At 37.1% G+C, this 23285-nt stretch overlaps 4 protein-coding genes across 10 annotated transcripts; 1 reads left to right on the forward strand and 3 right to left on the reverse strand.

Moving 5' to 3' along the window:
• Positions 1-50: 50 nt before the first annotated feature.
• Positions 51-2779, reverse strand: LOC149615440 (uncharacterized). 2 transcript variants are annotated; one of them, XM_089857306.1, is made up of 3 exons: positions 2429-2779; positions 1942-2346; positions 51-966 (listed from the first exon to the last, which is right to left on the reverse strand). In XM_089857306.1, exon 2 carries the CDS (start codon positions 2335-2337, stop codon positions 1951-1953), a length of 387 nt encoding a protein of 128 aa, XP_089713432.1. In that variant the 5' UTR covers positions 2338-2346; positions 2429-2779; the 3' UTR covers positions 51-966; positions 1942-1950. The 2 variants fall into 2 exon arrangements, with proteins under 2 accessions (XP_089713432.1, XP_089713431.1); XM_089857305.1 differs by having other exon boundaries at positions 1938-2346; positions 2429-2778.
• Positions 2780-3338: 559 nt separating this feature from the next.
• Positions 3339-19103, reverse strand: LOC149615441 (uncharacterized). Of its 4 annotated transcripts, XM_089856474.1 has the most exons (16): positions 18986-19103; positions 18433-18559; positions 8578-8674; positions 8333-8512; positions 8146-8255; positions 7481-7627; positions 7065-7406; positions 6852-6994; positions 6499-6782; positions 6241-6326; positions 6008-6173; positions 5599-5705; positions 5330-5518; positions 5033-5184; positions 4381-4966; positions 3339-4262 (listed from the first exon to the last, which is right to left on the reverse strand). In XM_089856474.1, the coding sequence occupies exons 3-16, from the start codon at positions 8662-8664 to the stop codon at positions 3998-4000; spliced, it is 2844 nt and encodes a 947-aa protein (XP_089712600.1). In that variant the 5' UTR covers positions 8665-8674; positions 18433-18559; positions 18986-19103; the 3' UTR covers positions 3339-3997. The 4 variants fall into 4 exon arrangements, with proteins under 4 accessions (XP_089712600.1, XP_089712596.1, XP_089712597.1 ...); XM_089856470.1 differs by lacking the exons at positions 18433-18559; positions 18986-19103 and adding an exon at positions 11578-12001; XM_089856471.1 differs by lacking the exons at positions 18433-18559; positions 18986-19103 and adding an exon at positions 10325-11395.
• Positions 12491-18992, forward strand: LOC149615442 (G patch domain-containing protein 3-like). Of its 3 annotated transcripts, none has more exons than XR_016375846.1 (4): positions 12491-18205; positions 18275-18388; positions 18453-18581; positions 18652-18992. XR_016375846.1 is itself a non-coding variant. In XM_089856490.1 (3 exons), exons 1-3 carry the CDS (start codon positions 18302-18304, stop codon positions 18688-18690), a joined length of 255 nt encoding a protein of 84 aa, XP_089712616.1. In that variant the 5' UTR covers positions 12491-18301; the 3' UTR covers positions 18691-18992. The 3 variants fall into 3 exon arrangements, 1 of the variants encoding a protein (XP_089712616.1); XR_016375845.1 differs by having other exon boundaries at positions 12491-17963; positions 18030-18388; XM_089856490.1 differs by having other exon boundaries at positions 12491-18388.
• A 2189-nt stretch (positions 19104-21292) lies between the features above and the next one.
• On the reverse strand, positions 21293-23184 carry LOC149615443 (uncharacterized). The gene is made up of 3 exons (XM_089856489.1): positions 22260-23184; positions 21993-22094; positions 21293-21672 (listed from the first exon to the last, which is right to left on the reverse strand). Exons 1-2 carry the CDS (start codon positions 22545-22547, stop codon positions 22017-22019), a joined length of 366 nt encoding a protein of 121 aa, XP_089712615.1. The 5' UTR covers positions 22548-23184; the 3' UTR covers positions 21293-21672; positions 21993-22016.
• Between the last annotated feature and the right edge of the window lie 101 nt (positions 23185-23285).

The raw sequence follows: 23285 nt of genomic DNA on the forward strand, positions 1-23285 counted from the left end.
TCAGTGTCTTCTCTTTATAAAGCCACAGAGAATATAAGGGAGGAGTGGAAGCTCCCCCGCTCCACAAGCGTAAATAGTTATGTCTCGCTTAAATTATACTAGCGGCAAGGCTAGCGGTACGAGGGAGTTTCCGGCTCAATAGCGCCACCTACGATACCATTTAATGTCTCAAACGGAAATGCCTCGGTACTGCGCATTGAAGATGCGCGGTAGAAAAGCGAGACAAGTTTTGCCCCTCTTTCCACTCCTCCCCTATACTCTCTTTTTTTTTTTTTTTTTTTTTTTTGTCCACCAACGTACACTAGTGCTTAGCCGTGAGGCCTTGAGCACCAGGAAGAAGTGAGCGTGAGACCCTACGCGGCCCAACACTGACGGGGGCCGCTAGGTCGTATGTGTGTAAACAGGGAAGGAAATGAGGTTTACTTGGGAGGTGACGGAAGGTGGAATTGGGGTAAGTCACCTCCGGCGGACACGGGACAGTCGGCACCTATAGGGTAGGATCGCCGACATGTGTCGTATTCCCTCAAACTTTGCCGCCCAGAAGCCTGGCTTACAGGAGTGCGCCACACTCCCGGCCTATACTCTCTTTGATAAAGCTAGCCAGCGCGGGATCACTGACAGTGTCACGTGTAACCGAAACGGGTGAGATCACGCCCCCTCCCCGGGAAACAGTTGTCTCGTGATGCGCGCGCAGTACTGAAAACACAACCAAACAGTTGATTGGTGGATATTTCCCGCTCATTCTCAACCGCGTATTTTAAAAATTATATACGTCATTTATCAGTTAAAATAACTATTTATTTTTTATTTTCACCCAAATTGCTCAGATGAACGTTTAATTTATAAAAATAATGATTTTTTAAGCCTAAAAACATTTTATAAATCCATCTTTTACCAGCGATTTTGGGTAAAACTAACCAACCAATGAAAACTCCAGGAATTTGGCGCCTCTTTTAAAAACCGCAACTACATAAAGGTACAAACATAACAATATATATTCAAATAAAAAAACAATATTCACTGTAAAGGTAAGATTCTAAAACAATAAACGTTTTTCAAAACCACATACCCTGAAATCTAACCCATAAATAAATGAAAATGGCTAAGCCTAATTTATATTCAAAAACCACGTGTAACTGTCTCGGTAGCTCAGCGCACCCACTTAAGTCGCTCTTACAAAGCCAAGGCCTGGCTTCGTTTACGCAATGCAAAGAAACGTGCAGCCTCCTCATCCACATTGATAAAACTTCGTGGCGACTATTGTGCGGCTCGCAACGCGCACACTACACATTATCGCAATGAACGGCGTCGTTACGAGAACTCACTTGTACGGCTTATTCATAAAAACCCTAAGTCCTTCTACTCCCAAATAAATAGCTTCCGCAAATGTCACTTCAAACTCCTCCAACTAACTTATCCTGATGGTTCTCGCACAACCACAGTTCCCGAAGCTGCTACCGTTCTTAACGACTATTTTGCCTCTACAGTTCAGTCCTTAGCCTGCCCTAGCTTACCGGTCCCCCCCAATACCTATTGCCCCTCCTCAAACCCTCAACTCTTTCGTGTGTGACCCTTGCGACATTCCGCGACTCTTCTCCCAATTGAATATTTGCAAATCCCCGGGTTCCGACGGTATCCATCCAAACCTTTTGCGGCAACTCGTGTCCACGTTGTCCCTTCCCACTTATCTCCTTATTACGAATTCTTTTTACACGAGTCGTGTTCCTACGGTGTGGAAAGAAGCCAATTTGACCCCCATACACAAAAAGGGCTCCAGAACAGACCCATCCAATTATCGCCCCATTAGTTCCCTTAACCAAGTTTCCAAAATATGTGAACACTTGGTCCATGAACAGTTAAAATCCTTCCTCGATCGTACCTCCTTCTTCACCCCAGCCCAGCATGGTTTCCTCCCCCGCCGTTCTTGCCTTACAAACTTACTGTGTGCCACTAATGACTGGACCCAATGGCTAGACGATGGTTCCTCCGTTGATATCTTATATTTGGACTGAGATTCGCTTCAGCCATAGCGGCTGGTCGTACCCGCATTGCCCCGCGACCAATAGATCGGTCTCCTAAAGAGATTTGTTGCATTCCAGCTTCTAAGAACGCTTCGGCGGGTCGTACAGATTGCGCTCCTCCGCCCCTGTGTAAAGCTCTCCCTGAGCCTGATGTAATTAAGGGTTGTGCAGCCGCAACAACCGCTTGTGGAACAGGTACTTGTGCCATAACGGGGACATCAGTGGGTCTACGAGCTGGTTCGGCTGGAGGCTGACCTCTTGCCCTCGCTCGAGCGCGTCCCGGAACCGCCGCCGCCGGTGGAGGATTGTTATCCATACTTTAACTCTAAAAAATTAAAAGCAATTACAGCTTATAAGCTTAATTTAATAAATTATATTATGATCAAATTTCATTTTAATTAACTTACGAAGATTATAAAACTATAAATAATAGATTTATTGGTGGTAAGTTGGTATAACTGACGTGGTACGTCTATCCCATGCGTCCCACGTTATAAATTAAAATGGCGGAGGGCCGGGATAGGTCCGGTTTGGACTGAGTACTAGTCGCAAACTATAACTAGAATCATGGACATATCTTATAGCCGGAAGCGATAAACTTTTATCTTATTGGCTATAAAGTTAAAGACTTGAAACATTGTATACAATAGCGAGATAAGATAAGTCAAAAGTTAACTCCCATTATTTATAGACAAGCCTATTCCGACTATAATGTAAATATTATATTAAAATATTAGACGCGGATATTTGCTACAATATAGAAACTAATTAACTACTAAATTAAGAGTATGAGTCTTAATTAATTACAAATGTAGAATAATAAAATAATAAATATGGTTAAGCTTAAGCCTAATCTGTAAATTATTTATTATATTAGTTAAGATTCATAATTCCGAGCGGATATTGGCTTCAAAGTAGAAACTAATTAACTAATTAGAGTAATAGAATAATTAGTCTCAGCTGTAGAATGACATAATGACGGATACGGTTAAGCCTATTCTGTAATGTAATGTAAATTATATTAAAATATTAAGATTTTGTTCCGAATTTCATAATTTCGCGCGGATATTGGCTACGAACTAATTATCTACTAATTAGAATAAAAGACTAATTAATTACAGCTGTTGAATGACCGAATAATAGATTTCATTAAGCCTATTCTATTCTGTGATTTAAACTATATATTATATTAAAACATACAATATTAGCTAAGCCTTTGTCATTAACCCATATAAATATAAACAGTTTAACTATTCGCTAAGCCTTTGTCATTAACCCACGAGGATATTAGGCCTAATTTTTAATTAAGAAATCGGATTTTTCATGAAACTTTTAACCTTTACTAAAGTTTTTACAATAAACACAAACAAAATTTTATTATCGAAGAAAAAACTCCGAACAACAACTTCAGTATTTGGCAACAATAATAATACACGAGGTAGTTTTTGATTTTGACAAGTTCGTAGTTGGCACTCTTTTGGTGTGTGTTTTAACTTTTAAGGCACTTAATATTTTGAGTTTAATGTGTTAAGTCTTATTAACATGCACAGGAACATAAAAAAATCACTAAATAAAACTGAAAAACAAAATTAAGATCATATGACCATATTTGGAATGTTTATAGAAAAATAACCGAAAATAATACTGAAGTATCGGAGAAGGAGACTCGTTCAAAAATGAGTTTTTTTTTTTTTTAAAGTATCAAAATGTAATTGTAAAAAAATCAGGGAGGGAAAGGGAAGTCAGTGACTCAATATTTTGACTTAAGTTTTAAACCGAAAACAAAAAAACACCCGATTTTTACCTTACGTTAATAAATTGGAAATAGGAACATTTTAAACGGAAAAATTATCGAAGAAAGAACTTTTTTCTTCATTTAAAAAATAAAAAAGGGGAAATGAGGATGGTACTTAACTGACAGTTAAGTAGCAGTACTTATCTGACAATACCATCGATTGTTTTTTTTTGGTCGTCCTTTAAAGGAAAAACAACTGGTTACAGAGAATATCAGCGGGTTCTCTGTGCAAGGATTGGCCGACTAAGAAAGCCAATTTATGAGTGTATTGACAAGGAGCGGGGACTCTGATGGTTCCTTGCCAATTGACGTACATGTGGGTCAACTTGTAAGCGATTCTCTGCATGTGATCAGGTTTCAAACCAGTTGTATCCTCAATAACATTGAAGAGTGTCGGAGAGACAGTACCCTGACGAATGCTTTGTGAGATCAGGTAGAAATCATATCTAAAACAGAAGAATTAAAACAAAACCACCAATTAAGTTCAAAGCAATAACAAGAAAGGTTTTCCCTGTTTGTATGAACCCGCTAATTAATGAAGAAATGATGAAAAATAATAATTACCGCTCCGGTTTGGTCACTTCGGTATCAACAATAGTCCCAGGCGGCGGATTATCATATTGTCCCCTTCCATTGGTAAAGAAACGCGTACTAATCCTCTTATTCACGACGACAAAAGCGAATCTAGGAACTTTGTTCCCTCCGGTAACATCGGCATAAGCAGCCAGCAACTGTTTCACCTCATACTCCTTGGCATACTCCAACTCTCCATCGGAAAGTCCGTCGCGATAAACGATAATCAAATCAGGCGTATCCTTATTAATTCCATGGTACTTCTTAAGCAAGATGACGAAATTGGCCCTCAACTGGGAGGACAATTCCTCCCGATTATTATGGAAAGCCACTCGACTCGCCCAACAGGTGAATAGTTCATTCATGGAAGCAACGAGTCCGCCGACCGATCTCCCTTTTACCGAGGAATCGTGGTAAGTATCAATGCCCAAAATCATGGTCCTTTGTTTCAAAGGAATGGTCAGGGCCCAAGCCTCCCCTCCTAACTTGCAATTAATCTGAATGGCGATTTTAGTCGCCACTGACATCAACATTTGTTTCTTCGATAATGTTCGGCTTACGACGACTTGAGAAGGAACTGTTAAAAAAATGGTTAATAATTGACGAGGTTAATTTAATTAACTTAATTAAATTAAATAATGACCAGGGCATTCGATGCAACAAAGTTTCTTGATGGCGTCATAACGATCCGCTTTGTTATTTGGCACAATGGCCACGATAAGGGTGGCGCCCATTTTAATCGCGTCTTTGATAGCGTTGAGGAATGACGTAGTTCTGTCGTCACTGACGCTCATACTAAAATAATTAAAAATTAAATTTTATTATTAATTAATTATTAATTACAATTAAAAGTATAAGATAAAAGTTTTTGCAGACGCGACGCGAATACTACAAATTAAAAATTAAGTACTATTAATTAATTAAAAATCAATTAAATTACATTTTTGGAGCGGCGACATTCATCTTCATGGGTCCGCAAACCCTCTTGAACGTCTCGTACAACTCCTCGCAATTAGGACGATCGCGTTGAGTGGAAATCATGGCGAACTTGTCCATATGACGAGGATTATGCATGGGCTTACTCCTCATGTCCTTTCCGAAATCTCCGTCTTTGGCTGTGAACTCCGACCTTCCTTAAATAAATTAAATAGAAAAATTAATTAAAATAATTCACTTACTGTCGCTAGCCCTGAACCGACGCTAAGGGACCTTCTTTTTTGTTTCAAATTGGTTTTCTTTTGTGGCAATTCTAATATGGTTTCCTCCAAGATATCCAGTTCTTCCAGCGAATCCGCACCGACGCTGGTATTAGCAGGCTAGGAAATAAGACAGGTTTACGGGTCAAAAACCAGTTTATTAATAGCTTGGAATGAATTATTATGGGATAATGGCTCAGCTTTGAAATCTAGCTTTTTTTATTGGACTTTAAGGAAAAACAAAGACCCAAATTGGACCCGAAAGCTAATTTTGGGGATTTTGCAGGACCCCAAGTTTACCCGACTCCCAAAAATCTGGACGTTTCCATCTGGCCAGTTTTCTTCATTTCATAAATTAATTTTTATTCTAATCTAATCAAAGTAGGTGAAAATAGGCCAAAATAAAATATTAAGGATCTTACTTCTTCGAATTCTAAATTAACTTCATCAATAACCTTCTGCTTTGCCAGCTCCAGTTTTTCGCTGAAACATTTGGCCTCCAATTGAAATTTTAAGGCTTTTTGAGTTTCCTCAAAGAGTTTCATATTTATGCGATCAAGCCAATTGGAATTGAAATATTTTGGCTCACTGTAGTTTATTAAGAGGATTATATGAAAAGTTGAATATTTTTAAGCAAGCACTAACGTGTATTTACATTTGAGCCAGCACCTGTGCCAGTGCTACTCCATCGGACAGTTCAAAAGCGGTGCTGTGAGGCGCTTGAACTTGGAATGATTTGATCTAATAAGGGATTTAATTTTAAATATTTTCTAATCAATATGTAATTAGTTTATATAGATCATATTAATCACACAAAAACTGGTAGATTATTTTATACAGGTCTTATTATTAAAGGGCCATTCTAATCTTCCTTCCTTCAACTTCCTTGCATTAACAAAAAGCCAAGACTTACCCAAACTATAAGACTGTCTAGGATATCCTCCATAGAGTCCATCTCGGATGAATTCGAAGAACTTGGATTATTTTGTAATTCTAATTTCGTCTCCAAACGGGAATTTTTATCGTCTGAAAGAGCTTCTTCGGGTACATCGCCACAATGTTGCGAAGAGGTAATAGCGGAAGAATGAAGACTGGATTGGTAAGAGAGACGGAATTGGGGAAACCCTTCCGATAATAGATCAATTACAACTATCTCCTCTTCGGCTAAAGCTATTAAAGCTTTGGGGCTTCCTAATTCTGCAAAATTAACTTAAGACATTAGTTTTAACTAATAGGCGACTAAATAAGAGATTATTTTGATATTACCATCATCATCTATCGTAAAAAAGTCAACAACTTTGGAAGTAAAATCGAGAACTTTGTATTTTTCACCACCGATTATGGACAAAGTATGTCGGTCGCAATAACTGGCGCGAGGCATACCACCCGTAAATACGATGAAATCATCCCTAATTTCATTTAAAATAACCTTCAAAACCCAACCCGAAATACTTATAGATCAATAATTAACAACTGTACCCGTCTTCCCCAGCATTCAACACCAATTTCGTGATGGATTTGCAAGGAAATGGACCATGAGGCCATTGAGGCTTTTCCTTTGCTTTGGATGGATCGGAAACATCCCACGTAATATAGCTGCCATCATTATGGGCACCAATAAAAGACGTTCCATTCCTGCTCCACGAAATGGACTCCAACTGCTGCTGATTGCCCACAAAAGTACTTTCAACGGCCATTTTAGCACAATCCCACAAGACGATTAAACCGCGATTATAACCAATTAAAATCTTATCCGAATCGGCTGGGTGTTGGGAAATGGCTTCAACCGCGCCAGGGTTGACTTTAAAGTCGTCGGGAACGCTAGAAAGTTCGTTTGTTTAAGTCTTATTGAAGAGTCCTGGACGATTGGTTAAAGTCCATTAAGGATAAGATACCTTTGCATAACTACATCCTGGCAAATAAGTTCTTCCTCAAGAACCTTCAAGTTCAGTAAATCGACAGTGTAAATGTTGCCCGATTCGCTTCCCAACCATAGCTGCTCATTATTGGACCGTACGCAAGTCGCGGATACTTTTTGTAGCCTAAAATATTTTAATTAGTGCCCAAATACTTAAAAATATTTTAGCTGAAGCTAATAATTTGAAGTTTAAATATTGCGTTCACAATAATCATTTTCTGTACTAACAATAGATCAAACATTACGTTCTTGTGAAAATTTAGAGAAAAATGTCACTACAGTTTGAATGATTCAAAAAAATAGATTAAAGGCAAGAAGTGATATCTAGTTTATTAGGGAGAAGGTATAAATTCGCCTGCACATTTCCAGCTTTATCTCCAGGATTACAAACGTAGGTCCGGAGTTAATCCCCTCCTCTAAATTACAAGCAGCATCTCATTGGTCCTAAGTATTTTCCGACTGAGGAGAGGCGAAATAGTCCGTCCTCCTTTTACGTCCCCCCTTTCAAAATGCAAGGGGGGACTATGGCGCGCGAATACTTAGGCATCTGATACCTTCTCCCTAATAAACTAGATATCACTTACTGTAAAAGGTAATGTTTAAACTTCAACTACTGTCTTCTAGCCACAAAATTTAACTTACCGCTTCTCTAATTCTAACTCTTTAACTTCAATTAAGACGGATTTATCATTTTTAACATCAATTTGCCACAAATGTAAAGTACTATCATCAAGAAGGGTAATTAACCTTCCCTAAAGTCCAATTAAAAATAATTTAATAACAAAACTAGTCTCCGAATTGCTAAAAGACTAAAACATAGACTACGGACTTGATTTTCCAAGAACTGAATACGAGTAACGGCAGCTTCATTTTCGTGTTGATTACTAAATTCCACACCTGGTTTCCCATAAACCCTAATTTGCCCATTACGGGTACCAATAGCCGTTAATTTTAATTTCGGGTCCCATGCTAATGCACTTGGGCGATGTGGGAAGCCGTGTGCTATGGTCTGTTTGTTGAAATTTCTCAGTAAAAAGTTTCATATCACTTAATCCCCTCAAAATACCACAATACCTTTGAAAATTGAGACAACTCCTTTTGTAACTTCAACAACCTTTCAGCGCTAGGCTGATGTCCTTTCCCTTTTATAAATCTAAGCATTTTGCAGCATCTACAAACCCAACCAGAAAACCCAAAATTTTTCAAAGGTACAAGATTTCCTTTAGAAAAAAGAGGGGCTATACACTCCAATCAGAAGCGATACATTGGTTTAATAAGCTAATGAAAAGGTTTTTGAAAAGGTCGTGGGTCTGAACTCATTTGACAGAGTGAATGACTCAAGTAAAATTAGGTCTACTTAAATTATAGAACATGGAAAGTGCTCCAAGTTTGACTGTATGAAGCAATAACATGATGTGCCATTAGCCTATTTCAGCGTCTAGTTTTTGGCTGTTATGATAACTGTAACATCGTTTTCAGACTAGGAGGATTGATACCATTACACCAGGAGGCTAGGCTACTTGGTACTACACTTTGTCCACCAAGTAGCCCAACCTCCCGTTCCCGAAAGAACCCTTCTCAAATGTTCTTGGGGGTATAATCATTTAAAAATATTTTGTAAGAATGATATCACGCATTTTGTCCAATCTGAATGGAAGTAACAAAAGCAAAACACTTTAGTCTGTCACTATGAATTCATAATTTGCATCTACTAATAACTTGTTTACACACATGGAGGATTCATTTACACCAATCACGAGAAGGCCAAGCTACCTGGAGGACAGAAACCCGTCTGCTTTTGTCCTTAAGGTAGCCCTGCCTCCTGGTGTAAATGGTATGAATCCTCCATGTGTGTAAACTATCAATTCCGAAGTGAGTAGCCCCTCGGTTACAATTTTTAAACCCTTCGTTAGCCCCAACACAGTTAAGTATTTCCCCCGGTTTTTTTTAATCTTTAGAATCTTAAGTAAATCAAATGACAGTGTCACACGCTTGCAGATAAAACCAAGCGTATTGATACGCTCCTAGGAGCATTGAGAAACCTTTTCATGAAGCCAAATATTTAAAAACATAAAAAAAAATCGACAATTTCTCTAAGCCTAACTTAAAAATTCTAAAATAAAAATATTCCCAATTCATACCCCAATGGAATTCCTTAATTACGAAGTATATCTTCGGCGAGTCTTGGCATAAAAAAACAACACACGCAACTTATAAAATTGATGAGAGTTCGCTAGGCCTAAATAGTGGGTTGTTTGGTCGAAACGGATGTTCACCTTACGCGTACATGTACCCACCAAGTTTTTGGGAAACCGTAAAAAAAATAGGTGATTATATAACTTGTTAAAAAATAAGAAATCGTCATCACAGTTGCGCGCGATTTTGCACGTGACGTGAGCCTGGTTTTTTATTGTTAAGCCATGGATGTAGAATTTTTTCACAATATCTTATTGCAAGAAAACAAATTTCCTCACGCGCATTCTTTCCAAGATCTTACGAATTTGAGCGCGAGCGTCATTTCTCCAGACTTTGAACTTGACTCGTGACAATTTGTTATATTTTTCAATTAGCTCCTCCTACTTTATATTTTTACCTATTGCAGGCCTACAATATTATATCCAAGGTCTTTGACAAAGGGGGGGGGGGTCATAACACGAGGGGATAAGAGACAATGTCTAGGGCTAAGAGCTAAACCTAATTTTTGACATTGTTCTCACGTACCTATGAATCAATCTTGCCAAAAAGCCGTACAAAAGAAACCCTAAAAACGCGTCTAGAGACAAAGCACACCCTTTTAAAAACACAAAAACGGTTTACTCACGGATAATGAACCGTAGTTTGGGGGTTTATTTTACCGCACAATGATGCTAAGTAAAGTTGCGCAGGTTTATTTCAGGTAAAACCGTACGATGCACTATAAAGCTACACAAGGCTTACTGGTTTAGTCTGAACTGACAGGTGTAACTAGCGCCGAAAAGGTAGAGAACGCAACACCAGGTAAAACCTATACGAATATCTGTCGTTTTGCCGCAAATGACAGCCGCACTTGAACACCGGCGTCTAAAAATAAACTACTACACCACGAACTGACAGCCGCTACGGACGAAGCCACCCCAAAAATGTCTTTAACTTGAAGTCTGTAGACAAAAGCAAAGCTTGCCCAGCGCGCGAAAGCCGACGGAGGCGAGGTACTCTATTCCTATTGGTCGAGATAATTTATTATAAAAAACTAATTACACGTGATATTTAATTTACATCATAGTTTTGCGTACAAACGAGATAAGTTTCGATTTTTATAATAAATTTTAAATCTATTTTTACTGATTTATCATTCAAATATGACCTAATAATAAGGGAACTATTTTATTCAGTGACAGTGAGAGAGGTATCTCGGGGCGGCACCCGTTTTATCCCACGTGACCTTTGCACGTGACGTAATGAATGGCGCGTAGGTCTTCGTTTCGCGCCTTATAAAAAAATACTTGTAGCAGTTGCTTAATTCCTATTTAAACGTTTCGAAAATAGTGAGGTGAATTAATTTTTATTCTAATCTAATCAAAGTAGGGGAAAATAGGCCAAAATAAAATATTAAGGATCTTACTTCTTCTAATTTTAAATTCCTTTCAACATAAGAAACATTCTCCTTTTCCAGTTTTTTAAGGGAATCCAAATTTTCGGAGAAACGTTTCATAAAAAAGTCAGGTCAATTAATTTTTATTCTAATCCAATCAAAGTAGGTGAAAATAGGCCAAAATAAAATATTAAAGGGATACTCTCAATGTTTTCCGACTAGTACATGATGAGGGCAGTTTTAGGTAAAAAAAATGTGCCTAAAATTATGTGTGCCAAAAAAAAATCGAATTAAAACGTTTAAAATTAAGAAAAGTACCTTAGATATTTTGAAATTCAAACCAACCGCGGAATACCGGCCAACTTGTTTTCCCCGTAGTGACGTCGATAAGGCGACTATGATTCATTGGTTGTTTGTAAATAGGATTGTTTGAAATTCGCGAATCGAGTGAGGAAAATTCGAATTCGGATGATGGGCAGGAAGAATTCAATATTCAACCTTACCAATTTGAGCCTTTGCTTCCCGAAGAGCCTGCTTTGGTCCTTTGGAAGGCGAAAACCAATGGCGAAAACTTGCTGGTGATGGAAGTTGATCACCCCAATTCAATTACTGTGAACCAGGGCTGAGCCGCTAAGGGCTGCATATAAGTCATTCTCACGAACCACAATCGCGAGAAATCCACGAAAATACGGTTTTTAGAAACATCATGCAAATTAAAAATTAATTACGGTTAATTTTTCTAATATTATATAACATTATTTGTCGATAAAATACTGGTAATATTCTTACTTTCAAATGAACGTAATAATCGAATGGTAGCCGACATCCAGGGGAAATTCACTCCATATATTTCCTATGGGCGCCTGTAAAACTTCAACCCGCAACACTCGGGAGTACATGCAAACAAAAAATGAAGAAACGGTCTTCCCTTTTATTTTTGATATCATTCTAATATATAAAAAAACGTCTTGGTTTGGACCAAGGCCGAAAAAACAAACGATATGTGTGAGGTTTATCATTTGACTGAAGTTTCAGATATTGCAATTGTTTTAGTTATTTTTATCCATTTAATCCTTAATCAGTATTAAATTCAATCAACTGATTTTACTGTTAATCGATCCATTCCCTCTAAATTAATTGAAAAAATTACATATCTACGCTTTTTCAAGAACAATTACATTTTCCGAAAACATTTTATCATGAAATTAATTATTTTGAAGGGAGTACGTATTGAGGTGTCAATATAGAATATTTGAAATATTCTACTGACTTTCTTAAAAGAGCAGGTGAACTTTGACATAATTCGAAAGGAAAATGTAAATATTTAATAGTGGATTCCAAACAAGGGTGTTGCACTAATTTATACATTTAATTTCGTATAACGAAATGCTACATTTCTATTGTCGCCTCTATGATTCAGTCTTCATTTGAAACGTCACCACCCCTTTCTACATTGTTGGCGCTACTTGTACACCGGTTACGTATTACGTGTAATCCTTTTAGTACGCATAAAGACCATTTCGGAAAACACACAGTGGCGAGGCCACCATTGGGGTATTCTCCCTCACACCAAGGGTCACCGCCAGACTGTGCCAAAGTTCACTACAGGCAAGAGGCTAGTCAAATCTCACTGCCTATAGCGGTGCTTCTAGGCAAGAGAGAGAGAAGACCTCAATGGTGGTATCACCCCTGTGTTTTAATTATCTGTATGTAATTTCCAAAATGGTCCACTCACTTACAAATGTACACCGATTACACTGAGTTATCGGTCCTTCAGGCGCTAGCGAGTGTCAGGCCACAACCGTAATCATTCATGTACACGAATGTTTTATAGTTTTAGGTTATTAATGTTGGCGGGCAAGTCCGGAGAGTCATGTACCGTTCACTAATGTGAAAAGGTCTCGAACTATATGATAATATTGGCTGAGTGTGTTGCGACGGCTCAGATGACCCATACACTGGAACCACTGGTGATCGTAAAACTGTATATATTGGGAATATGAAGGAATGGGGGGGGGGGGGAGTTACATCAAAAGCGCATACATTAAAATAAAATAATAAATTTTTTGTGTGCTACAGAGTGCCACCTACTCAAAGAAACCACACACGATAAACGTTGATGCTTTGTCTTATGAGGACGACATTAGTTTATAAATAAGTTTGAGCAAAATAAGTTATTTATCATAATTTCTTGAACATCAGTCTTCTCAGAAACTTACTACAGATTTAAACTTTTTTGCTGCAAACTTCAAAATTTGTCAAGCCAGCCTTAATTAAAACTATGACCGTCAATGTGCTTTCAAGTTAGTAATCATCGACACGAAATCCCTTCAAAATAATTAATTTCATGATAAAATGTTTTCGGAAAATGTAATTGTTCTTGAAAAAGCGTAGATATGTAATTTTTTCAATTAATTTAGAGGGAATGGATCGATTAACAGTAAAATCAGTTGATTGAATTTAATACTGATTAAGGATTAAATGGATAAAAATAACTAAAACAATTGCAATATCTGAAACTTCAGTCAAATGATAAACCTCACACATATCGTTTGTTTTTTCGGCCTTGGTCCAAACCAAGACGTTTTTTTATAATATCTGTCACTTCAGTCTTAATGTAATTAAAATTTGAATAATTTTATTTTTGCTTTACCGTCAAACATTTGGGGTTGATCTATTTCTAATTGCTTAAAGAAGTACTTAATTATCGTTAATTACATTTAACTTATATCCAATAACATTGATTTTGATATCCATATAATGTTGTACCATAAGTCTATTATGGGGACCTTACATAATAGACTTATGGTTGTACATTATTTATGAAAGAAGTTTAAAAACGACGGTATTTGAAATATGGAAGAAAAATATTTGTTTCGTATCACTGTATACACATACAGTATTGTCGAGATCAGACCAACAGCATTGAATGTTGCCAGATTAAATTGTTGCTGGTGATTTTACGAACTATGTTAATGATATATTAAAATTTAAATGGAAAAGTTACATTTTGACACATTCCTAACCCTAAAATTTTGTATTTGGAGCCTATTAAATGCATTATAGTGATAATGTAATTAATTTTAGTGTTAAATAGGAAAACGTTTAGGCTGAAAGAACTCGCGTAGTTTAATCTTATTTTCTTATTTCAGTTAAAGGTTATCTATAGTTACCCAAAAAACCTGTTGTTTTCGATTAATTTCACGTTAAATATGGTTATTAAGTTGAAATTAACGGCTTATCTTCTTTTATTAGTGTTATTGCAGTTTATTATACGAGTTTGAATAAGAAATTCTCCTAAATTGCAAACTTTAGAGGAGTGCCTGTTTGACTCTTGCGGAACAATCACTATTTTGCCCCAAAACTTTTAAATATCGCGCCTTTTCAATGGCTCTCTTTTAAAAATGGGAAAAATGCTTTTAAATGACAATTTAATTAATCGTAAGAATTCAACAGGAAAATGGAGGCTGGGTGAAAGATAAGTGTAGTTTTAATTTTAATTTGTTAGTCTAATTATAAGGTATCTATGAATTTACCCAAAACATTCGTGTTTTGGGCTAATTTCACATTAATTATACTTAAGTTTAATATAACGGCTTATCTTGTTTATCTAGCGTGGATTTCGTTTATAAAACAAGTTTCAATAAAATATTAACTTTAATTGCAATCACCCTAAAATTTTAATGTATGCGCTTCTGATGTATTTTAACGATCATTTAAATTAATTTGAAAGTGAAATAGGAAACTACTGTGGCTGTACGAAAAACTTGTGATGTTTTAATCTTAATTTGAGCGTGGTTCTCGTGAGAGTGGATTAAGCTTAAAATTTATTTGAATTTTTTACCCTAATTGCAATGTTTAGTGCAGTTTAATATTTTTTCCGCAAATTCATTTTTTAACCCAAAACTTTTGAATTTCGCGGCAATTATTGTACTTTAAAATAGTTTAAATTAACTTAAGTGTCAAATAGAAAATATTCGACTTTACCAATGGCTCGGGTAGTTTTAATCAAAATTAAAGAGTTTATTTAAAAGTTATTTGAGCCTTTATCCAAAAAATGTATATTTTGGTTTAATTTCACGTTAATTATGTTTAATTAACGTAGGACTGTTTTGGCACTATACATTTAGTGTTATAAAATGAGTTTAAATGTATACTTCACCTTAATTGCAATTTTTAGTGGAGTTTTAGATTCTCATTTTACGCTAAAGTTTTGAATTTCGCGCCTATTAAGGTACTTTGGAGATAATTTAAATTAGCTTATGTGTGGGGCTTTACCAACGGCTTGGGTAGATACAATCTTAATCAAGAACATCATTTAAGAGTTATCTGAGTTTTCATCCAAAAAAATGTATATTTTAGTTTAATTTTACCTTAATTACAGTTAATTACGTTGAAATTAACTTGTCGTCAGTGCTCATTAAGCTTATAAAATGTCTTTTAAAAAATAATTCACCTTAACTCTAATGTTTAGAGGAGTTTTTGATTATTTCCAACAAATTGCGTTAAATTTTTATCATATCCTGAGCTAGGTTTGTGGTAACATAAAGATTATCTATACAATATGTTAATGAATGATGTTATTCTATAGTTTAGCTTTAATATCAGTAATTAAATCAAATACCTTTACAATTCATAGCAATTTAAACCAATAAACAAACGGCAATGTGGACTGTGGAAATAGAAAACAACGTAACCCTCCGTTTCTAACGTGGTTAGGTTGAGAGAATCTGGGTTGTAAACATGAAAATTATTTGACTAATTAAATTATATAACGACACTGTCCTCCTGGATTAACCAGCACAACTGTTTCTTATGAATTAAACAATCCACTGTTAGTAACAAGTAGTTTATAAAATGATAACGTAACATCACTGTATGACTGATTCAATAGGATCAAAATTGTTTTAACGAATAATCTGGTCCTCTACATTGGTTTAGTTTCAGGAATTATACCACACACATTGACAATTAGTAGCATTTTAGTGAGATTAACAAATAATGAAACCGTTTATACCAGTCCTCAAATGAGAATGTTGACTTAACAGCGCTAACATTAACACCACTCTTTTAACTGCCGAAGGGAAAACAAATTGGAAATTTTGTCATCTTTCCTGTAATATTTTGAAGTCGAATTCTTCACAGGGTGAAAACACTACCGTTGATTTCTAAACCATAATAATTTGGATATATATGCCATTTTTTACTGTCATAGATACAGTATTAAGTTACAAGAAGCGTAAAACCTTGGCCCTAGGGTTGGGATTTGTAGCATGAATCGAAGCAGACTACGTATTTTGTAATTCCAAACAGAGCTGGAAATTAGCTTTCTAATAATCTTTAAAAGGAAAGACACTATAAACACTATATAACATAGAGTAACTAAAATACAACTTAAGCCTTGGCCGTAAAGAACGTCGAAAAGCTTACTTTAAATGATATAAAAACCTCTATTAACTGTAATTATTTACCTGAATTACTTTTCTAGACGAAAATTCGACCTGATAACGACGTATTTCTTATTAAGGGTGCTACAGTTAATTAGAAAATACATATAAAGGTGCTCAAGCTCGGACGAAATACAAAAGTAATTTGCTGGAGTCTACTGCTAAGAAATTAGGAAAATCAGCAAGAAAGCCAACATTTACAATTAGTCAACGTAACTTGTTAGCACCCACAAACCTAGGACCTTCTAGTTGTCAACGAGAACGAAATGAAGAAAATAGGTTTAAGCGCGCTATAAGGTTAGGCTGACATCTGACCCAAAAGTAATTTTTTGACTTACTATCTTAATTAGTTAAATTACAAAAATTAGAATTCATTAATTAAAAATCGAAACCCGTAAGTTTCCCGTTTAATAAATGCTTGTTAATTTAGAAGTATTCCGAAAACTAACTTCGCTATACTTTTTCCGTATGGCCTATGACCATTTCGTTAAAAAAACGAAAATTTTTTAATGCTTTTTCTATGGGACGCTAACCCTAAAAGGTGTGACTTTTTCTTTAACATTACGGAAGGGTGTCATGTCATATCTACAAGGGCCTACCGGCCCTGTAGAATAAATCGTTAATTGTATTAGAAACTCTAAGGTTTTTATACTGGTGTTTAAAATGTTGTATATGCGGATCAAATATATTTGGATCATCAAAGTATGGGAGTTCCTTATTAGCCGTATTTTGCACTCGAGTCATGGGGCTTAAAAGTAATATTTGTGAAATGCCTATTTTAAAAAACTATAATTGAAATGCACCCGCCTATTGGTATGCCCAATGGAAACGTTGGTACCCCGACTAAAGTCTTCATGGATCTAATACGTCAATGCCGATTACCTTCTTCGGTAATTGGGAAACTGGGCTTGGAATTCCCTCGATCGAGGGCCAAACAAAAGTACAGTAGTGTACCATTCGATTATGGACCAAAGTGGACAGCCGAGAATGGGACAGGAAGTACCCAAGATGGAAAACACGAGTTCGTCAGGACATCGAGGGGACATCTCAAAAACCAGTTTATTAATAGCTTGGAGCACTTTTTTTATTCAAAACGCGCGGGTCACTGCTCCCAATGACTAGTTTATTAAAAATTGCTATGGGGACCTCTTTAATTATTTTCATTTTAACATAAATTTCGACTCGAGGAGTCCAGTTGTGTATACAACCCTAAGCCGAGGGAGATTTTTTTGGAAGAGAGAACGACCACAAGTCCTGGGACCAGTAGAAAATTAAATTGGGACCAGTTTCGTATTTAAGACATCAGGGGTCACTGGTCCGGAGGACTAGTTCAGAAATAAACCTTATTTCCAAGCCTGCATCTAATTACTGATAAGTTCGTGGACAGGAAACAACAACCGATAGAGGATGAACCGCCGCTAGAGGATATTAGCCAATCAGGGGTAACTACTTGAGGCTTCCATAAGTTTATAAATGGCAGAGTGACGACGACAATGATACTTGCAAAGAATGGGAACGTCACGAAAGCCTACATAATGACGTAACACGCAGTCAAGAGCGCGCCAAAGAGCGTCTCTTTGAAGAAGAGATTGAACTCAAATGGGAAAAAGGTGGATCTGGTTTGCTTTCCTACACGGATGCCCAGTATTGTTTGATGAAAAAACTGCCGATGACGTCGATATGAGTATTTATTACGAACAAGGTAAATTAAGATCCAATCACAAGTCCAAGAAATATTTCCTAACTTCTTAAGGCGCTGGTGACAAAGACGCCAAAGGCCATGAGGCAAGAAACTAGTTTAAGAAGTGGCACTAACGATTTTCAACGCGATACGGGCAAAATTGGTGGTTTCGAACGATACGCGAAAGTGAGTGTACCAAGAAGAGTGTTGGTAAGGAATTGCGTACTTACCCTTTTTGACGTTCTTGCAGGGTTTCGGTAGACGCATTATGAAGGAACAAAGTTGGAATGAAGGTGATGGACTTGGAAAGACCATTATTGGACCAGCGCAACCCATAATTGATGTTGGCCAAAAACCCTGGGATAAAAAGGCATTTTGGGTGAGAATAATTGTTGTTTCATCTTATTTACACTTGTTTTTATTTACTTTTGACGCAATTAATTTAACAGTTTTCAGGGGGAGAAGTTGGAACTTTAAAGTTTATATAAATATTTCCTTAAAAAAAATTATTAAACTAACTAATTTAACCTTAAAATTACTATATAAAATTTGTATAATTTAGTCTTTAATTGCTCGCGTAAAAATAGTTCTAAAATTAATCATGCAACATTGCGGGATTTGCTTATTATTTTTGGTAAAATTAATTAAATCCAGATATTAATTAGAAAAAGGGTTTGATTTCAAAAGACCATGCGGTAAATAATTTTTTTTTAACGTAGGAATTGGCATAGTTGCTCTTAATATTCAAAGAAGACGACAAGCGTGGGTAAGAAATGAATTTACCTTGTGGCAACACTTGGTATATTTAAACGTTTGGAAGTTGCCTTGAAAGAAACGTTTGAGCTTGAGGAGATATTTGACGCATTCTTTCTTCAGCCGTTTTTCTTTCAAGTTGAGCACCCTAAATTAATTAATTTGATAACTAATTAATGTTTCCTAAATGATTTGATTTAATTTACCACGTAATAAAGCGCCGAGGTTAAAAGCTGCGATTCATATTCTCTCTTTCTGTAATTAGCATAGGTTAATTAATTAGAGGAATTTTTTGATTGGCCTTCGCGGGAAGTACAAACGCACTAAACTGTCTATTGGCTAAAACGTTTACAAGTAGATTCTATCATTAAATAAACTAAAAACACTCGGAATTAATTTCAAAATATCATATTTATTAGGAACGTAATGACAATTGAATAAAATTTATATGGAATAGAAAAATTTAGTGAAAATAACAAAAAGGAAAAATTTTTAAGGACACTTTATTCATGTTTGAGAGAGACTTTCTTAACCCAACGAATCCATCCTATGAACATCCAAATCGTGACCACCTGCCCACATTGCTGAGGGCTTGAGCTCGGGAATGCTGCTGCGTTTGACCAGACTGTTCAGGTTGAGTCGCGACATACTGACGTGTTGGCAAATGTTCAGATTAAGGCCTATTTTTTAAAATCTCCCCGGGCAATTAAGGCCTATTTTTTAAAATCCCCCCCCCCCCGGCAATTAAGGCCTATTTTTTTAAAAATCCCCCCCGGCAATTAAGGCCTATATTTTAAAATCCCCGGGCAATTTGGGCTATTTTTTTAAAAATCCCCGGGGCAATTTAGGCTATTTTTTAAAAATCCCCGGGGCAATTTAGGCTATTTTTTTAAAAATCCCCGGGCAATTTGGGATATTTTTTAAAAATCCCCGGGTAATTTGCGCTATTTTTTAAAAAATCCCCGGGCAATTTGGGCTATTTTTTTAAAAATCCCCGGGGCAATTTAGGCTATTTTTTAAAAATCCCCGGGCAATTTGGGCTATTTTTTTAAAAATCCCCGGGCAATTTGGGATATTTTTTAAAAATCCCCGGGTAATTTGGGCTATTTTTTAAAAATCCCCGGGTAATTTGCGCTGTTTTTTAAAAAATTCCCGGGTAATTTGGGCTATTTTTTAAAAATCCCCGGGCAATTTGGCCTATTTTTTAATCCCCGGGCAATTTGGGCTATTTTTTTAAAAATCCCCGGGCAATTTGGGATATTTTTTAAAAATCCCCGGGTAATTTGGGCTATTTTTTAAAAATCCCCGGGTAATTTGGGCTATTTTTAAAATCCCCGGGCAATTTGGGCTATTTTTAAAATCCCCGGGCAATTTGGGCTATTTTTTAAAATCCCCGGGCAAAAAAAAGCTCCGGGGGTTTTTGAAAAGTAGGGCTATAAGCTCCGGGGGAAATAATTTGGGCTATTTATTAAAATCCCCGGGCAATTTGGGCTATTTTTTAAAAATCCCCGGGCAATTTGGGCTATTTTTTAATAATCCCCGAGCATTTTGGGCTATTTTTCAAAAATCCCCAGGCAATTTGGGCTATTTTTTAAAAATCCCCGGGCAATTTGGGCTATTTTTTAAAAATCCACGGGCAATTTGGCCTATTTTTTAAAATAGTATCGGATCGGTTGGTTTTGGATCATATCGGTATCGGTTCATGTTTGTACCGGTATCGATCGGTATCGGGTTAAGCCTGGTATCGGCCATCTCTAATTATAACCGTAAGCATATCAAACCATGCTTATGTTACAACTTTTATACTGTATGCAAAATTTCATTGTTAAAGTCATTTATTCTGTTTATTAAGAGTGTGTCATGTCAACCTATTCGGCTCGCCCTTTTTAATTTTACACGGAATTTTAATTACGGTAAAATTTAAGAAACGGCACCAAAACCCCTGTCCCTGTCCCGGACGCGTCCGCGAAACGAACGCTTACGATGAGAGAGAGAGGGAAACCGGTCGCGTCCGCGAAACGTACGCTTACGATGAGAGAGAGAGATCGCTAGCGTACGCGGTGGCGATACGAAGCTCCGCGTAGAGAGAGAACTGCCTGCCTGGTATATTAGTGAGAGGGGGAAGAGGGAGAGGGGGCATCCCGCTCGGAGAGAGAGGAAAGAAAGGTAGTTTAAATCTCGCGGGCTTTTTTGAGTGAAGGGAAACAAGATGATAATTTTCGTGCACTACTGCACTTTGTGCGCGTGATACATCAGAGATTATGCTGGATGGTTAGGTTAGGTTTCGTAAAATAGAGGGGACGCTTTACGGTCATAGTGATTTCTGGTTTAGGGGATCCAGGATTTTGTTTAAATACATTATTTGATTCGTATGGTTTTTAAAAATTATACTTTAGTGGGGTGCACAATTTAGTTTCATTAATATTATTTGAAATGTGACGTTATTAGAAATTAAAGGGATACACGATTGTGTTTCAGAAATGTTTTTAGTTGTACGATTTATTGGAGATCAACTATACGGGGGGGGGGTCACGTGAGCCGTGTAAAATTACTATTAAGGCCCAGCCCTTGGGCCATCTTGTTCTGTTATGTTAAGAAAGCACGGTGTTTCCCGTCGGTGTTTGCACTCCTGATCGTGAAACTTCAGATGGACTTGGTACTGATGTACAATTGTTCAACTTTCCCAATACTCACATTACAATGAATATTTTTATCATCTGCAAAAAGGAAACTAGTAGTAGTATCTGTTCTATGTATCCATATTTGAGAGCTTATTACTTAATATCATAAGTTTATATGATATGTTCCATAAGTCTGTACTAAGCCAGGCTTGCTATACGGGATTTACGAGAGGTACTTCTGTGGGCGCTGACATTCGCTGTCGTCGAACGCGCTCCGTAGCCTTGGCAGAACAACTCTCCGAAAAGGGGGCGGTAACCTCGTAAGTCCCGTATACGAGAATCTATGAACTACGTCGCTTCATGACCAGCTCTCAGTAACCAGTGGCAAACGTATGGAACATATATTATGAACTTACGCTGCTATATCTGTAGCTTGATTGTCATGAAAAGAATAATTTCACAAGATAATAATACAACTCCAAAGGACCAACTCCTTGTTTCCGACAGAGACTCAAGTTCTGAAAGTTGTAACATAGAGCGTGCATAGATTACCAAATGGAGTTGTTGCATCATTGTATTAGAAAACAGGGAACTCAGAATGCATTTGATTAGGCGCTGCTCCGGCGCGTAGGGGGCCTCTACAGCGCCCCCCTCCTGCCTTCATCCCTGTGCCCAAATGGTACCTGCGGAACCGCCGTCAAGGCATACGGGATCGGCCAGCGGGCCCGGCAACGCCCCTTAAGCAGGTGACAGAGGCGGGACACCGTCGGCGGCGAGCCCAGCCAGGAGGTGGTCGGTGACAGGGCTCGGACTAAGGCAGCAGAAGGCTCGAGGGGCCGAGAAAACAGGGAACTATGATGATAAACGGGGGAATACGATAGTATCAGAAAAATACCAAAGGATAACAATACAACTCCAAGGGACGAACTCCTTGTTTTCGCCATCGACTCAAGTTCTGAAAGTTGTAACATAGAGCTTGCATAGATTACAAATGAAGTTGTTGCATCATTGCAGCTAAGCTTCTAGTATTGGGAAACAGGGAACTATGAAGGTAAAACGTGTATACGATAGTATATAAAAAATACCAAAGGATATCGATACAACTCCAAGGGACCAACTCCTTTATTTCGTCATCGACTCAAGTTCTGAAAGTTGTAACATTGGGTATTAGTATCGAAAAGAGAGTATAAAGATGGGAAACAGGGTATTGCAGACTTAAGAAAACCGTGTATTAATTAGGCTAGGGTGGTAAAACATTCCTAATGAATTCTTTTAAAGTTATATTTGACCAAAATGGAGTCGAAATCCCTTATACCGAACGTTTAAATTATCTACATAAATTAATCTGTTGAGAACGGAAAACTACTGTCCGCTTATTTTTTACCTGAACTAATAAAAAATTAAACCAATTTAAACATTATATAGGCCTATTTACGAGACCCGAAATGAATGAGATTTTGCGTTTGTTGGTATAAACATAACTTCCTATACTTCGTAATGCTAGAGACTTAATGAGAGCTGGTTCGAGAACGACGCGAGAATTGACTACACGCGGTTTTGCAGTCCATCTTCCCATTTAGTCTGTACTAAGCCTTTGACAGCGCATAACCAGGAGTCGCTTTACGAGAATCTATGACGTTTCATCTACGTCACTTCATGACAAGCTCTCAGTAACCAGTGACAAACTTATAGAACATATCTTATGAACT

The sequence above is a fragment of the Phalangium opilio genome, unplaced genomic scaffold (assembly GCF_054372755.1).
Source record: "Phalangium opilio isolate 3A_F unplaced genomic scaffold, DU_Popi_V2 ptg000217l_1, whole genome shotgun sequence".
NCBI classification, from domain to species: Eukaryota; Metazoa; Arthropoda; class Arachnida; order Opiliones; family Phalangiidae; genus Phalangium; species Phalangium opilio.